This window comes from Melospiza georgiana, chromosome 1 (genome assembly GCF_028018845.1).
Source record: "Melospiza georgiana isolate bMelGeo1 chromosome 1, bMelGeo1.pri, whole genome shotgun sequence".
In the NCBI taxonomy this organism is placed as follows: domain Eukaryota; kingdom Metazoa; phylum Chordata; class Aves; order Passeriformes; family Passerellidae; genus Melospiza; species Melospiza georgiana.
Genome location: NC_080430.1, coordinates 5917043 through 5931077, shown reverse-complemented (window position 1 = coordinate 5931077; position 14035 = coordinate 5917043). Strand labels below are relative to the sequence as shown.

Sequence of the window (14035 nt, the reverse complement as noted above, 5' to 3'; positions counted from 1 at the left end):
AAAAAATAAATCACCAAACCCAGAACTCCATAGTTAAACATATCTATACACTATTATCCACATACACACTATGCAATATTTACAGATCACCTGATAATAAGGAACAGCCTTGGTTTAAGTTGGGATAAGATTAATTTTCTTCCCAGTAGCTGGTACAGGGCTGTGTTTTGGCTTGAGAATGAGAATAAATGCTCAGTATATAAACTGGGGGAAAGCTGGCCAGAGGCTGCTGCTTGGGAACTGCCTGGGCATTGTTCAACAAGTGGTGAGCAAATGCCTTGAGCATCACTTCTTTTGCATGTTCTAGTTCCTCTATTATTATTATTATATCTTTCTTTTCTTTCCTATTAACCTCTCTTTACCTCAATTAATGAAGTTTACTTCTTTTTTCCCAATTCTCTTCCTCATCTACTGCATTCCTATTTCACTTTGCAAATGTTCTCTGCTTGTTGGTTCAAATACAGCCAGGGAATACAGAAGGACTTCAAAGAGAAAAACTAGATATTATTCATACTACCACACTGATCCACAGATCATTTCAATAAAATAGTCCCTAAACAGACACAAAAAACCCACTCTAAAAGTGTTTACCAAAAATTGCAGACTTGTCTTTTTGTTACCTATGTTTTTATTTGGACAGTGGAGCTGTGATTAAGTTTTCTGAGCTCTTGCTGTTCCACTCCCCAGTGAGATGATCACTGTGAAAGACACTTTGGTGATGCACAGACACTGGAGAGATTTCCATAACACAGCAGCAGAAATTAACCCTAAGCAGCTGATTTGTGCCCAGCTCCTGACACAGAGTTCCTTGGGTCTTTTAATGACCGTCCCTCCTTCTCTAACATCTCTTTTGCTTTCAAACTTTCTTCCCCTCATCCATGAGACGGAGGATCCCTCCTGACTGCTGGATCTGAAGCAGGAGCTTTGACCCAGTGCCTGCTGAGCTCCGTTGGTTTCAGCCAGTGTCAGAAGGTGCTGGATCAAGGCTGGAGGTTCTGGAAAACATTAACTACATATGGCGTGTGGAGCCGAGAGATAAAGCTAGTAGAAAATGGAGAGGGGGAGAAGGGGACAAAGAAAAGCATTCCCCTGAAGATGTTTCTTCATTTCATACAACACTTGAAACTGCACAGGATTTTTTAGCCTTTACTGCTGAGTGGTCTGGGGAAAAAAAAATGGAAATCTGCCATGTCACACCAAAGAGGAGGCGAGTAACTTTCTCTTGTCAGAATACAAATGATAACACATTTTCTCTTTCTCTGGTGCCATGTCATATCATCCTCTGTCTTATTGCATTTTAAAGAGAACTACCTGGCCCTCAATTCTTGTTGCACAAATCAAACCAACTCAGAGCCCATTTTGAGAAAAATCCTCCACTAAACTAAGATTTGTTCTGCAGCATTCCCATGATTCAGCTGAAAGGCAAAAGAACCAGTCTGCTGTGTGAGAAAGGATTTAATTGCTCTGGTTAGAAGAATTAATCTAGACAAGCGCAAAGAATACAAAGAAAGGAAATTTATCTTGTTGGAAACTGAATTTTGCTCTTGGATATGCATCTGTAATTTCTTCTGAAGTTAGCAGCATATCAAAGGCAGGATTAGGCCATAGGACATTTGCATCTCTAGCCAAGGATCCAGACCAAGGGTGGGAACAAAGGGCATTTAATAAGCCAAAATTAACAAACATTTTAATTGCCTACCTGCTCCATTTCCGTAAAGGTGCTCTGCTCCTCATCCTCCTCCTCGATATCCGACTCACCCACAGCAATGGGAACACAAATGGACAGGTCAGGATTGGTCATGAAATCATCATCTGTGATTGCTGGGTGTTTCTCTCCGTTTTTGTTGACCCCGTCCTCGGCGCGGCTCTCCTTGTGGTTCTCCATGTCTTTGCCGAGCTCGGCGGTGGCGTGGCTGTTCACGCAGTTGTTGAGGGCTCCTGGGTTCTGGGCAGCGAGTTTCATCATGGCCTTCTTCTCAGCCGTGGTCTTGGGGTGCCTGAGGACGTGGCAGCAGAAGTTCCAGGCGGCTTTTTTGGCGTACTGCAGGCCCCTGTTGATGCGGGCGAACGCGAGCTGCAGGTTGTTCATCTCGCCGTCCTCGTCCGGCGCGGAGAGGTTGTCGGCGCTGAAGGAGCTCAGCAGCAAGGCAAGGAACAGGTTGAGCACCTGGAAGGAGGGAAGTTAAAAGGAAATTGGTGAATTTTAAATCGGTGGAAGAGGTTTTACAGTTGTCGGAACCCAGGAAATTCCTCTGGCTGCCCTGGAGGATGTGAGACCCTGTCAGGGGGCTCAGAGACCTTGGCACAGAGCCCAAGACCCCTGTGCCTTTGATTTAGCCCTTGGAAAAAACAATTACCAACCTTATATGAAGAATTACAAATCAAGAAAGTTTAAGTAGAATGATAGTGAATTTATCGGGGTGAAAAATAGATTTTTTTGAGTTTTTAGAATGGGGGTTCAGGGGGCAAGATGGAGGAATCTGGGCATGTCCAGCCTTTCTCCTTCTTCTTCTTCTTCTTGGCCTCCATCTTCTGCTGTGATGTTGGCACTTTTATATTGGTTTAGAGTAGAAGCTCACTGTCTAACATAGGTGATGGGTATTGGAAAGTGATTGTAAATATTGTACAGGTAGTTTTTAGTATAAAAAGATAACACCACCCTGGGGGCAGGCAGAGTTCCTGGAACTGTCCTGCTGAGTGGACCTCGGCAGGACAGGAGAAAGAATTTTATAAATTAGGAACAATAAACAACCTTGAGACTGAGAAATTAAGAGCTCTGACTCCTTCTTCCACCACCGGGCTGGGAAAAGAGACTTTCTAACTTATCTCGGGGTCATTCTGAGCAGCTAAAGCCCCAAGATACAGTGACTTCTGTAAGCCAGAGAGAAGTTTGATAAGAGGATCCATGTTCAGCCCTGAAAGAATTTTCTACCAAGGTTGTTGACATAGAAACCAAGAAAGAAAGGAAGATAAATAAGAGAAACCTGTAACTGCCTGTTCCAATGAGCACTTTGTCTCTCATGACCAATGAGTAAAGTGTAAACTTGTGAGTTTTGTAAGAATGTATAAAAAGCATGCACGCTATAATAAAAACAGGTTTGAAGCCTTCTGAAAATGGAGTGTGTTGCTTTGTGTTGTGACCATCTCAACTCTGACATGTTTGGTCCTGGAAACAGGAGGGTCTGAATTTCATCTCATCTGTGGCACTGTAGCCCCATCATGGAAATCCCTCTAATTACTAAGGCTTTCTAATTTCTAAGGTGGTTTCAGCAGGAAAAGGAGTCTGCAGGCATTTTCAAACACATTGACCTCAGGTGCAAAAGTTCAGCATGGACAATAACACACCGACATTCTCTTTCTCCCTCTCCACCCCCAACACCCCGAAACATGAAAAATAAAATGTAAAACTCTGAAATAGAATACAAAAAAACCTCCCCAAAAAGCTCTGGGAAGACCTCACTGTGGCCTTTCAGTGCTTAAACAGGGTCTATAGGAAAATGGGGACAAACCTTCTTGTAGGATTGTTGTAATAGGACAAAGGGAAATGGCTTTAAACTAAAAGAGGAGAGTCTCAGATTAGATTTAGGGAAGAAATTTTTGAAGATGAAGATGGTGAGGTACAGGTTCCCATCACTGGAAAGATTCAAAGTCAGGTTGGATGGGGCTGTGAACAACCTGATCCAGTTAAAAATGTCCCTGCTCACTGCACTAGGTGCCCTTTAAAGGTCCCTTCCAACCCAAATTCTTCTATGATTCTATGACAATGATGTACATAGGCAAGGCACTTCAACCACACTGTACATTTGGAAACATTTCTAAACATTTGTATGCATTTTCACAGACAGTCTTGTTTTAAATATCCTCTGGGCCATGAAGGAAATCTATTGTGACTGTGAATAAACACCTCTGAGGTCATATAGCTTCAAAAACTTCTCCCTCCAGGCTAAAACAAGCCATCACAACCAGATTACTGTGGCCAAATCTGAGCAAGACTCACTCCCAAAGCAGACTTGGTCCTGAAAATGCTTTTATTAGTCAGGAAAAAACCAACTATTTGAAGATTTTCACAGGTCTATGAAAAGATCCGAACTGAACTTGAGATTTTGTGTTACCTTCCTCTTGTTCTTGCCACTTCAGAACTCTCTACTTTTGCTGGCAGAGCACGGCAAGATTAGACACAACTAGGCATTTAAGGGATATTTTTGATGGTTTAAACCCCTTTTTACAACTCTGCCCCAAATAAATACCTTTATATCCAATATATAAAGCCATCTTCTTCTCAAAGGCCATCCCCAGTAATATATCTCACAGCCTGGTCACCAGTTGCTGTATATTGAACATTACATCTCTTATGGTCTGAGAAGAAATAAATTACAGCTTTTGTGCTGGATTTATCAGGGCAAAAAGTTCACACTGGAGGTGGATGCTTGGGATGACAGGAACAGGGCAAAGGTGACTCAAACCAATATCTGCTAAAATATATTTACCCCAAAACAAACCAATCCCAAATTGCCTGGTATCAAATCAACTGCTGCCTGCACCAAGTGGGTGGGTGACAGCTCTGGGTACTGGCAAGGAGGGGTCAGTGCTGCAGCACTCCTGCCATTTACAGCAATAAAATGGACTTTGTGCAGGTATTTTCTCTGTGATCTCTTAATACTACCAGATATACCTGTAAGCCTCCTAACTTCTCTCTTTCCGATAGTGCTTTAAGTTGATAACACCTGCTAGACCAACATAAACAGCATAAAAAGTACTTCTATTTAACTGGGCCTTACCAAAGAGCCACAATCTTTGCTATCATCCCTTTACCCTCTTATTTCAAATATTCAGAATGCATGGGATAGAATTCTGAAAACCTGGTCCTAATCACTCTGATGGCACAGTGTTTGAAGTGCCCTGTCAGTGCTGTTTTGTAAAGGACCCTTTGCAATCACCGTGACTGAAAACAAAAGCAGTTGGTGGCACAGCAGATGCCCCCATCCATCATGAACCACTGAATAAACCATTGCTGCCCCAGCACTGCCCTGCTTTAAAGTAAATTGAGATTAAAGCTAATTGTTTCTTAGCTGGCCCACCACACTGAGAGCTTGTGTGGGTCTCCTCATCGCTGTGGTGGCCTGGTGGGAGTCAATTTCTCCTTTCCCACCCCGCTCACAAGTGATGCTGTGTGAACCCAGAGCAGGGGATGTGCAGCCAGGCAGGTGGGAGCCCACCAGGGGAGGAGGCACTGGCAGATCCCCTTCAGCCACTTTCAGCCCAGTTTGAGAGCAGGATGAGGGCTCAGAGATAACCACACTGCTGAAAGTGTCCTGAAAATAATCATGTGTGTGTGTGAGAGGGAGCAGCTGGAGGAAGGGAGGGATAAAGGGATCCAGAATAAAAATCTTCTGGACTCTGTAGGTACAATTCAATTACCTTAACAGAGGTGCCTGCTGATGCTGGAGGGTATCTGAGATACCTCACAGGAGGCCTGTGACCTCCCAAAGCTCCAGCTGCCATCCAACCAGGGCGCCCCATGTGTTGCAGGAAGAGACAGACTGGCCAAATTTAGGGGACTGAATTGCTCATCAAGGATGGCAGCTGCCTCCAGCCTCAAACACCAAATCCTGAGGGTCTAATGGTTCACCTAAGCCTCATTTCAGTCAGAAATTCATCTTGTGGACAAAAGAGACTGACCAAGCACAGGTGACCCTGCCAGGGCTACGTGCATCTGCCAATATGTCTTGTGCCAATTGACCCTTCCATGCCCAAGTCATCCTCAGGCAATTGCCCAGAAGGACAAAAAATATCAAAAAGCTGTTCTGGGAGATCCCTGTCCAGATGGAGGCCAGGATGGATACCCTGAAGTATCCCCAGATGTCCTCAGGCCAAACTGAGTCAAGCCCTAGATCTCTGCAGAGTAGTGGTAGCCCATGCTTCTCCATACATGAAAATCTCCTTGGATGCACAGAATTTCCTTATCTGAAGTTGAATTTCATCCTGTACTTCATTAACTCTGCTGTTCACTAAAGGCTTGAAACACCTTGATTCACTTTTTTGTATTAATTTCAGACATCAAGCTACATATATACTTTAGATATGTTTTTCTAGATACACTTGCAGGTACATGTAGCATCCTCAGTATTGTTATTAACCATGGATTATTAAAGCAATCTTATTTTCTTCCCCGAAATGCAGCTGACATTTTGCACAAAGAACCATTTGCACTTCATGCTTTTAGCCAAAAATAAATCTCAAATATCTTTCCCTGCTTCCTTTGTGAGCAGGTAACCTCAGAGTTGCATTGCTGGGCATTCAAACAAACTGCTGAATAAGCACTTTATGTTTACTTGTTCCCACATTTCACTGCACACTGCATTTTCCAGAAAAAAAATATATGCCTAACCCATGACACACCACATTTCCTGTAAAAGGTTACTAATAATACCCAGTCCTCCTGGCTGCTAACACAGTGCTTTCAGTTTAAGTAAAAGCAAAGTAAAGATTACCTCAGTTTCCAAAAGCAATGGCAGATTTCTATACCCAAATGGATCCCCTTAGAAAGAAATCTGCTTTCCAGTGGCACTGAGCACCCAGACTGTGAAGCAGGTCACTTTTTGGTCTTTGAGGTTGGGAATCAAATGACAGATGCACTCAAAGAACCCCAAATTCTTTTAGTATAATTATATTAAGCTTTTAGCCTAATGACAATCCAGAGTGCTTTTGTTGACCTTCTCACTTCCAATGCCTTTTCCAAAGCTCGTGACTCTGGTTGTGCCAGTATGAGGCACAAATGATCAGATTAATCCAGCATCGTGGCAGGTGCCTCCCTGAGGTGCTTAAGCTGCAGTTTTCCCAGGATGTCTGCAGACAATGGAGACAGTCTGGCATCCCAGGGGATGTTGAGGAGCTGAGCAGCGCCCACCAAAGACTAAGCAAGCTTGGATTTTGTATCTCAGAGCTGGATTAAAGGTAGATGCAGGTCAAATAAGCCTCACAGAATCAGAGTATCTCAAGCTGGAAGGACCCATAGAATCATCAAGTCCAGCTCCCTGCAGGCCTATCTAAAATGAAATCATATGAGCAACAATGCTGTCCATTGTCACACCCAGCAGCCCATCCTGGTGACAATCACACTCCAGGACGGTGGTGACCAGCCTTTAAACCAGCCTGTGCAGCTTTCTCCAGGGCACAGGGGAGCTCAGGGTGTTCCAGCCCCACCCTGACCATCAGCACAGGGTGACAAACCAGGCACTGTGCAAAGTGCTGCACCAATTCTGTGCTGGCTGAAAGTGAAAAGTCCAGAGCTGTGAGGCTGGTTCCAAGCTCCCCATCCATTGGAGGCACCCATCCTCCCCAAAAAGCTCCAGGCAGGGAGACACATATGCTGCTGTGGTAGGCTGCAGTTTGAATATCTCAGCTCCATCCTCTCCTTTTGTGTCAACGCAGGGCAAAATCAGATAATTTCTATTCAGATGACACCTTCTCATCCAATCCTGTTTGAAGATATATCTGCAAGCTCTGCTGCTGAAGTTAGAACACTTTTGGAACAAAACCATGAGACTGCTTCTTCCTTTCCCTTCCACCTTTTTGTTTGCCTTGATTTGGCAAAAGTGGAGTGATATAAATCTTTCTGTATTTAACCTTCCATCTGTCATTCAGTCAGACAGTGTGCAGCCTCCTCAGCTCCTGTGAATTAACTCAGCTCTGGACCCTCATTGGTGTCCCCCAGGAGGAGGGAAAGGGATTTTACACCTTTCTTCCCTGGGGAGAGAAATCTCCTAGGAGCCAGCCAAGCAGGTTTGCTGTAACAACAAGAAAATACCTCTATCAGTGAAATCTACCATGCAAAAAGGAAGACATGAATCCAAACTGTGGCAGCTCATTGTCACTTCTGTCACTCAGCTGCACAGGAAAGGCCAGACAGTGCATGTGAAGTACCTGCCAGGATCATCAGCTACTCATTTAACACTTTTTGTCAGCTACTCATTTAACACTTTTTGTCAGCTACCCATTTAATACTTTTTTTATTGTGCATAAAACAGAGTCCATCCACCTGCAGTGCCTGGCAGATACAGACCAGCAAGAAGCTCTTCATGCACTCTCTGACCAGTGAAAATATCTGATTTTCTTCCTTCCTGTTCATGGATGGCAGTGGACATCTGCACTGCTCTTTGGCTAGCACAGATGGGAGAGATGCTGTTTGTTCTTTGGAGACCTTCTAGCAAGCCTAACAAAATAGGTGCCAATTATTATATTTTGTTTACTGCAGCAGAATCCACTAAGCTGCAAAGAAAACTGCTCAGGAAGGGGATTTCATTGCACTAAGTGTTAGATCTAAGTCAGAGATCTGCAGTAATAGGTCAGTAATGTAGTCGGTCTCTCTGGAGGATTATTTCCTTCCTTGGAAGTGTATTTTCCAGTCCTTTGTACCTTTTCATCCCAGGGCAAAGTCTACTAAGAGTATTCCTGCAAAAAGCAATTTACACGATCTCTTAGTTTCTATATTCCCTTCCCTATTCTTTCAGCTATTTGTGCTTGGATAAGAAGCTTATATCCTCCCAGCCCAGTTTCCCTTTATCCTGCAGTCAATCTCATAATCCCATTCTTCTGATATCTTAGTTTCTCGCTGTCAAAATGATCATGATCACACAAGATCGGCAAGAGGTCCCTGTGGCCTGGGGCAAGTGAGGGAGAGCACAGGTTGGACATCATCAACCTCCTTCATTTTTCTTGCCCATTTTTCTCTTACTTTCAGCCAGGAAAGCACGTGGAAATGGGGATATGAATTTCTTGCCTTGCAGACACACAGCTTCCCGTGTGGAAAGCGTTTGAACCCACGAGCAGCTGCAGGTGGGAGGGTTGTGGGGCACTGTAGTACCACTGCAATACCAATTCTTCCCAGAGGAATCTTTTCTCATCACCTCTGTATTAGCCTCTTAGGTGAAATAACTGGTTTATCTGTTTAAATAGAAGAAAATGAATTTTAATAACTGCTCAGCAAATACAGCCTATTTCCTAAGTAAAATCTCTGAACTACTTCATGATGGCAATGAGAGTGGATGTTCTCCTTAGGAAAGAAAAAATGTAATATGGTAAGAATAATTATTTCGTATGCAAAAAGTGGCTGTAATTTCAGAGATTTCATGTGAATGATTTCTATTTACCCAGGAAAAGGAGAGAACAATGCTTTATTTTACCACTGGCCTATGAAAAATAAGTAGGGAGGCTGACACAGCTTCAGCTATCTTCAGGAATGGGGCGAGTTGAGGGTGTTCCCCCTACCCTGAATGTTTCTGTGATATTTACAATAAATCTGGGGGCTTTACTGACAATTCTTCTTTTCAGGAACTGAACTTTATGTTTCCCTGCAGTTTTCATTTGTCTGGTGCAGCTGTTTGAGCAGTGCAGGGCAGAGAAGTGATGCTGGATGGCAGCTGCCCTCACCTGTGTTTGATGGGTGGGGAATGATCACCCAATTTCTCACTTCAGGATTTAAAGGGGTATCTGTAATTAATGGGGCAGATTCCTCAGTCCTGTTCTTGTCCCTTTGCACAGGAGGGACCAACCTCTGCCTCTCCTCATCCCCAGGTCCTGCAGCACCCCACAGGCTGGAAGAGCGAGGGGCCTGTGTCCTTGTCACTTGAAACACAGTCCTGGAAACGTCAATCTGAGGCAACCTGTGGCACTTCTTACCACAACCTGGTGGCTGCCTCATGTTTCCAAGACTTTTTTATTTGTTATTCACCTACATGCATATTCACCACTGTGCAGACAAATTTTACCACTCCAAATCTGATCAAGAGCTATTGAATTTGGACTTCTTTTGCAGCTGATGACTTTCAGCATTATTTTTTCTCTAAGTATGTTCCTTAGAAGTATTAGAAGATGAGTCTTTGGAAATCAAGTGTTTTCTTGAAATTTCTGAAATTCCTAGTCTCCAAATGTTACATGTGAGGAGGAAGAGAGGGTGAGTGGAGTCAGATAAATTCTTCCCACTATTGGAGGAACGGCATAAAAACAAACATGTTCCTGCAGGTTTTTCATCAGATATCAAAACAGCATTAATTCACCAGAGTAGTATGTGCTCCACCAGAGCTGCTGTGGACTTCTCAAAGCACTGTCTAGACAGACAAAACGTGCTGTGAGACAAGTCCAGTTGAAAACTTCTCCCAGCAAAACCAGCTGTGTTTGTGATGTTAAAGGCTCAAGGTACCCCAAAAACATCAGGGAAACCATGGAAAGTTTATTGTTTGCAAACCAAGAGACAATTACCCTTCTGCTAAGTCAACAAAAAGTGTTTGGCTGTCCTGCTGAGGGGGATGTCAGGACAATCAGAGAGCAAGACAGACTGCACAGTCTGAGGAGTCTTTGCTGTTGCTGCTCCCTGCAAGGAGTGATGATCAATGAGAAACACCTGCACTACCCTGGAATATTTTCACTGTCTGCATGCAAACAACAGCTGCTCTACCAATTACACAATGAAAAAACCCTCTAATTTTGGATGCTTAAGATCTGCAGTTTGTACCTGAAGACCAAACCTAACCCTAGGGGGCTCATGTGGAGGACACTGCCCAGTCCAGGCAGAGTGGGATCCATGGAATCATCCTCTTACAACTCAGATCCTACACCTCCACAGAGCCTCATCCTCTTACAATTCAGATCCTACACCTCCACGGAGAGGGGGACACTCAGGTGTGACCAAGGAACTGTGCTAAGTTTTTCCCTCAGTCATCTCAGGGCCATCGTGTCCCTTGGGCAGTCAGGACTGGAGATTAAGAGAAAAAGGAAATTCTCATTCACACATGGCAGAAAATAGCTGGGAAAGGTAAGAGCCACAGAGAACCAAAAGGATAAAAAATCCCACATGGAAACAGAGTAAAATTGAAAGAAAACCAGTGATAATGGGCACAGTAATGGCTCCCTGTGGACAATATATTGCAACAAAGAAAAATCAGCATGAGGGTAGACCCAGAGACTCGAAAATTAAATCAGAGAGTCAAGAAATAATTAATATTATCTTCCCCCCACCCCCTTTTTTTATTTCAGGGAGAACATGGTTTCCTTTAAAAACCTTACTTTCTAATCAATTTCCCAGGTTTAATATTTTAATTTGGGTTCCCTCACAAAATCACACTTTCCTATTAAAAAATAGGAAATGTGAAGAGGATATTGAAATGTGAAAGGGATACCTCTACAGTGAATTTGGGAGGTGTAAGGAGGTTCTGATTTTGTGCATTTTCCAAGTGCAGATTCCTGGAAGGGCAGAACAAAGTGACAGAGCTGCCTGCCAGCCAGGGGGTTTTCTTTCAGAAGAGCTCCAAAATAGATTTCTACCGGTAATTTTGCACAGTGTGAAATCTCCTGCCTTCACAGCACATGGCTGGGCTTGTGGCTTTCTCAGATTTCTCTTGGAGAAGCCCCATGACTCAGAAGTGGGACAAAACCCCCACATTTCATTAAAGAAACAGGATTTAGCAGCAGTGGGGCCAGTTACATCTCCAGTATGAAAGCCATGTCCTGCAAGGCTGACAAACACTGCTGTCCTAAAAAATGACCCATTTCATCTGCTTGGGTTCCAGAGTGTCCTCAATGGGCAGCCCATCCCCTTAGGTCCCTGACTCAGCTGCATTTCTTAATGCTTCCAAAATTCCCATGGAGATGTCATGTTAAAACTACTGCAATTACAAGAGAGCTGGAGAGGGACTTGGGACAAGGGCGTGGAGTGATAGGACTAGGGATAATGGCTTTAAACTGAAAAGGGAGAGATTTAGATTGGATATAAGAACAAAATTTTACACTGTGAGGGTGGTGAGGCACTGGAAGAGGTTTCCCAGAGAAGTTGTGACTGTTCCATCCTTGGAAGTGTTCAAGGCCAGGTTGGAAGGAGCTTGGAGCAGCCTGGAATGGTGAAGGCATCCCTGCCATGGTAGGGGGATTGGAATGAGATGAGCTTTAAGGTCCCTTCCAACGTAACCCACTCTTTGATTCTAGGACAATGAAGGCCAGAACTGACCAAAATGGAAGAAAATACATTTCAGGTAGAAGATAATTAAAGGAACAGCAGATTTGGTTCATATTCAATTAGAACTAATTTAAATATGATTCTGGCTAAGAATGACCCAAACAAAACAGAAAAGAAAAAAATAACACATGAATCTGGAGTCAAGGAAATAGAACAAAAGGGACTTAAAGAAAGAAACAGCAGCAAAGAAACAAAAATAGCAAGAGAGATGAAAAATCAATAGGTTTGGTTCTCCTTTCCCTTGTATTGTTTGCAATAATATAAAATTGATGAAATAGATCTATATCTATGGGAGATTCTCCTCAGTAAGTGTGGGTCAGTCAGTTTATTGAATTTAGAGAAGTTTAACACAGTAAGACACAGATGAGTGGAATTTCAGAAAGATGAAGAAATGTGGAATGGTAGCAGGAGACCAAAGGGAGGACCCCTTTGAAGGAATTTCTTACTGTTCAATAAGACCCCAAAAGGCAGGAAATTTGCATCTGATCCTGTGTACTACAATAATTTTCCACATGCATTATTCAGCATTTTTCCTTGAGAAGCCACAGACTGTGTTGCCACACATGTGCTGGGTGGAGAATCCAGATATGAATGTGCACTGTACATGAAAAGATAAATTCCAGTGTCTCTTAAATATCACACACCTGCTAAGAAGGTTAAGTCTGTCATGACTCACTGCTTGTTTCACATATTCTTTTTAACAAGATATTTCTAGAGGCAACTGTAAGAATGAACAGCTCACTGCTTATTTTTGGTGACGGAAAAAAAATATTTGTAACAGAGTTTTTTTTTTAAAAAAAGTGTAAGATGTTTAGGAGTAGTGAATAATGTATTAATTTTGTACCACCTGGTTTATTTTAGCATTAAAACCTTGCCTTTCCCTGAGCACATGTTAGGAATAATCCTGTTGTCGTTACCCTTTCAGTGACATCCAGACAAGTTGCACTGTGACATTAATAAAAAGAGACACATTTAGTTGTACCTGCCTTTGCACACTCCTGCCCTATTAAATTTGACTCAGTGCCTTCTAGATTTTAATAACTACCCAGTTATTAGCAAGAGCTTAACCACTGACAAACCCTTACTTACACTACTGATCAAGGACACATGTAGTACCAAAAGTGGGCAGGTTTACCCTACTCATGCCTACTACACCAACAGGGCTGCACTTTTCCAAATAATAACTTAGCTCCCCTTTGACCCCCTGGAATAAAACCAAATCTCAGCAAGGAATCCACTAGGATCTTCACAAGTAAAATATCTATGAGAACATAAAACATACATATGGTGTGTCTTATTAAAAATATTCCATCTTGTCAGTAGTTCATATATAAAGTCAATGCTTAAACAATATTTTTAGGGAAATATCTTTGATTTGGAAACACAATCAGAATAAAGGGCATGAGGATGGTTTCCAAGGGGTTGGGTCAATTGAATTAATGTACTACCATTCTTCTTCCTTCATATTTCCAAGACACCTCACACCCATAAATGTTAATGGAAGAAATGGAAAATAGTTCTGTGTTCTCTTATATACATGCCTATGGAAGAGTACTAGCATTGTTAACAGATTTTATTTCTCTCTGATATATCCCAGTGACTCATTTATAGATCAAGAAGCAATATTTATAATTCTACTGATAAAAATCTGCACCAAATGCCAAAACCTGTCACAGTCCACTAATGAATCTGCTTTGGATTATTGCTTTGGGAATTCCTTATGTCACCAACAAATAAAAAAAAAAAAAAGCTTTAGTCCACTTTTTGTTTTTAGCCTTCTTTGAGCTTCATCAGAAGCAAAAGCTCACTCCTCTTCTGTACGCCAACTCCTACTGGGATTTGAGCTAGCTGTGTTTTCAAATATCTACCTTTCTGTGGATGAATATTGCAGGGAAAAAATTGGCAGATTTTAGTATATATTCAACACAAATACCATGTAATACCTTGAAAACACACTTGTCCCCCTAAGATGCCAGCTCAGATTTAGTCACCAAGGGCCAAGACTCAACTCTTCAGAAGAAACAACTG

At 42.6% G+C, this 14035-nt stretch overlaps 1 protein-coding gene across 1 annotated transcript in view; it reads right to left on the bottom strand.

The window, feature by feature from the left end:
- The window catches only part of LOC131094203 (sodium channel protein type 5 subunit alpha-like), a 214261-nt gene that overhangs the window by 72031 nt on the left and 128195 nt on the right, over positions 1 to 14035 (bottom strand). Inside the window, exon 17 of the mRNA XM_058041717.1 lies at positions 1700 to 2167. Within this exon, the coding sequence (XP_057897700.1) occupies positions 1700 to 2167 (468 nt within the window). The remainder of the gene's footprint in view (positions 1 to 1699; positions 2168 to 14035) is intronic.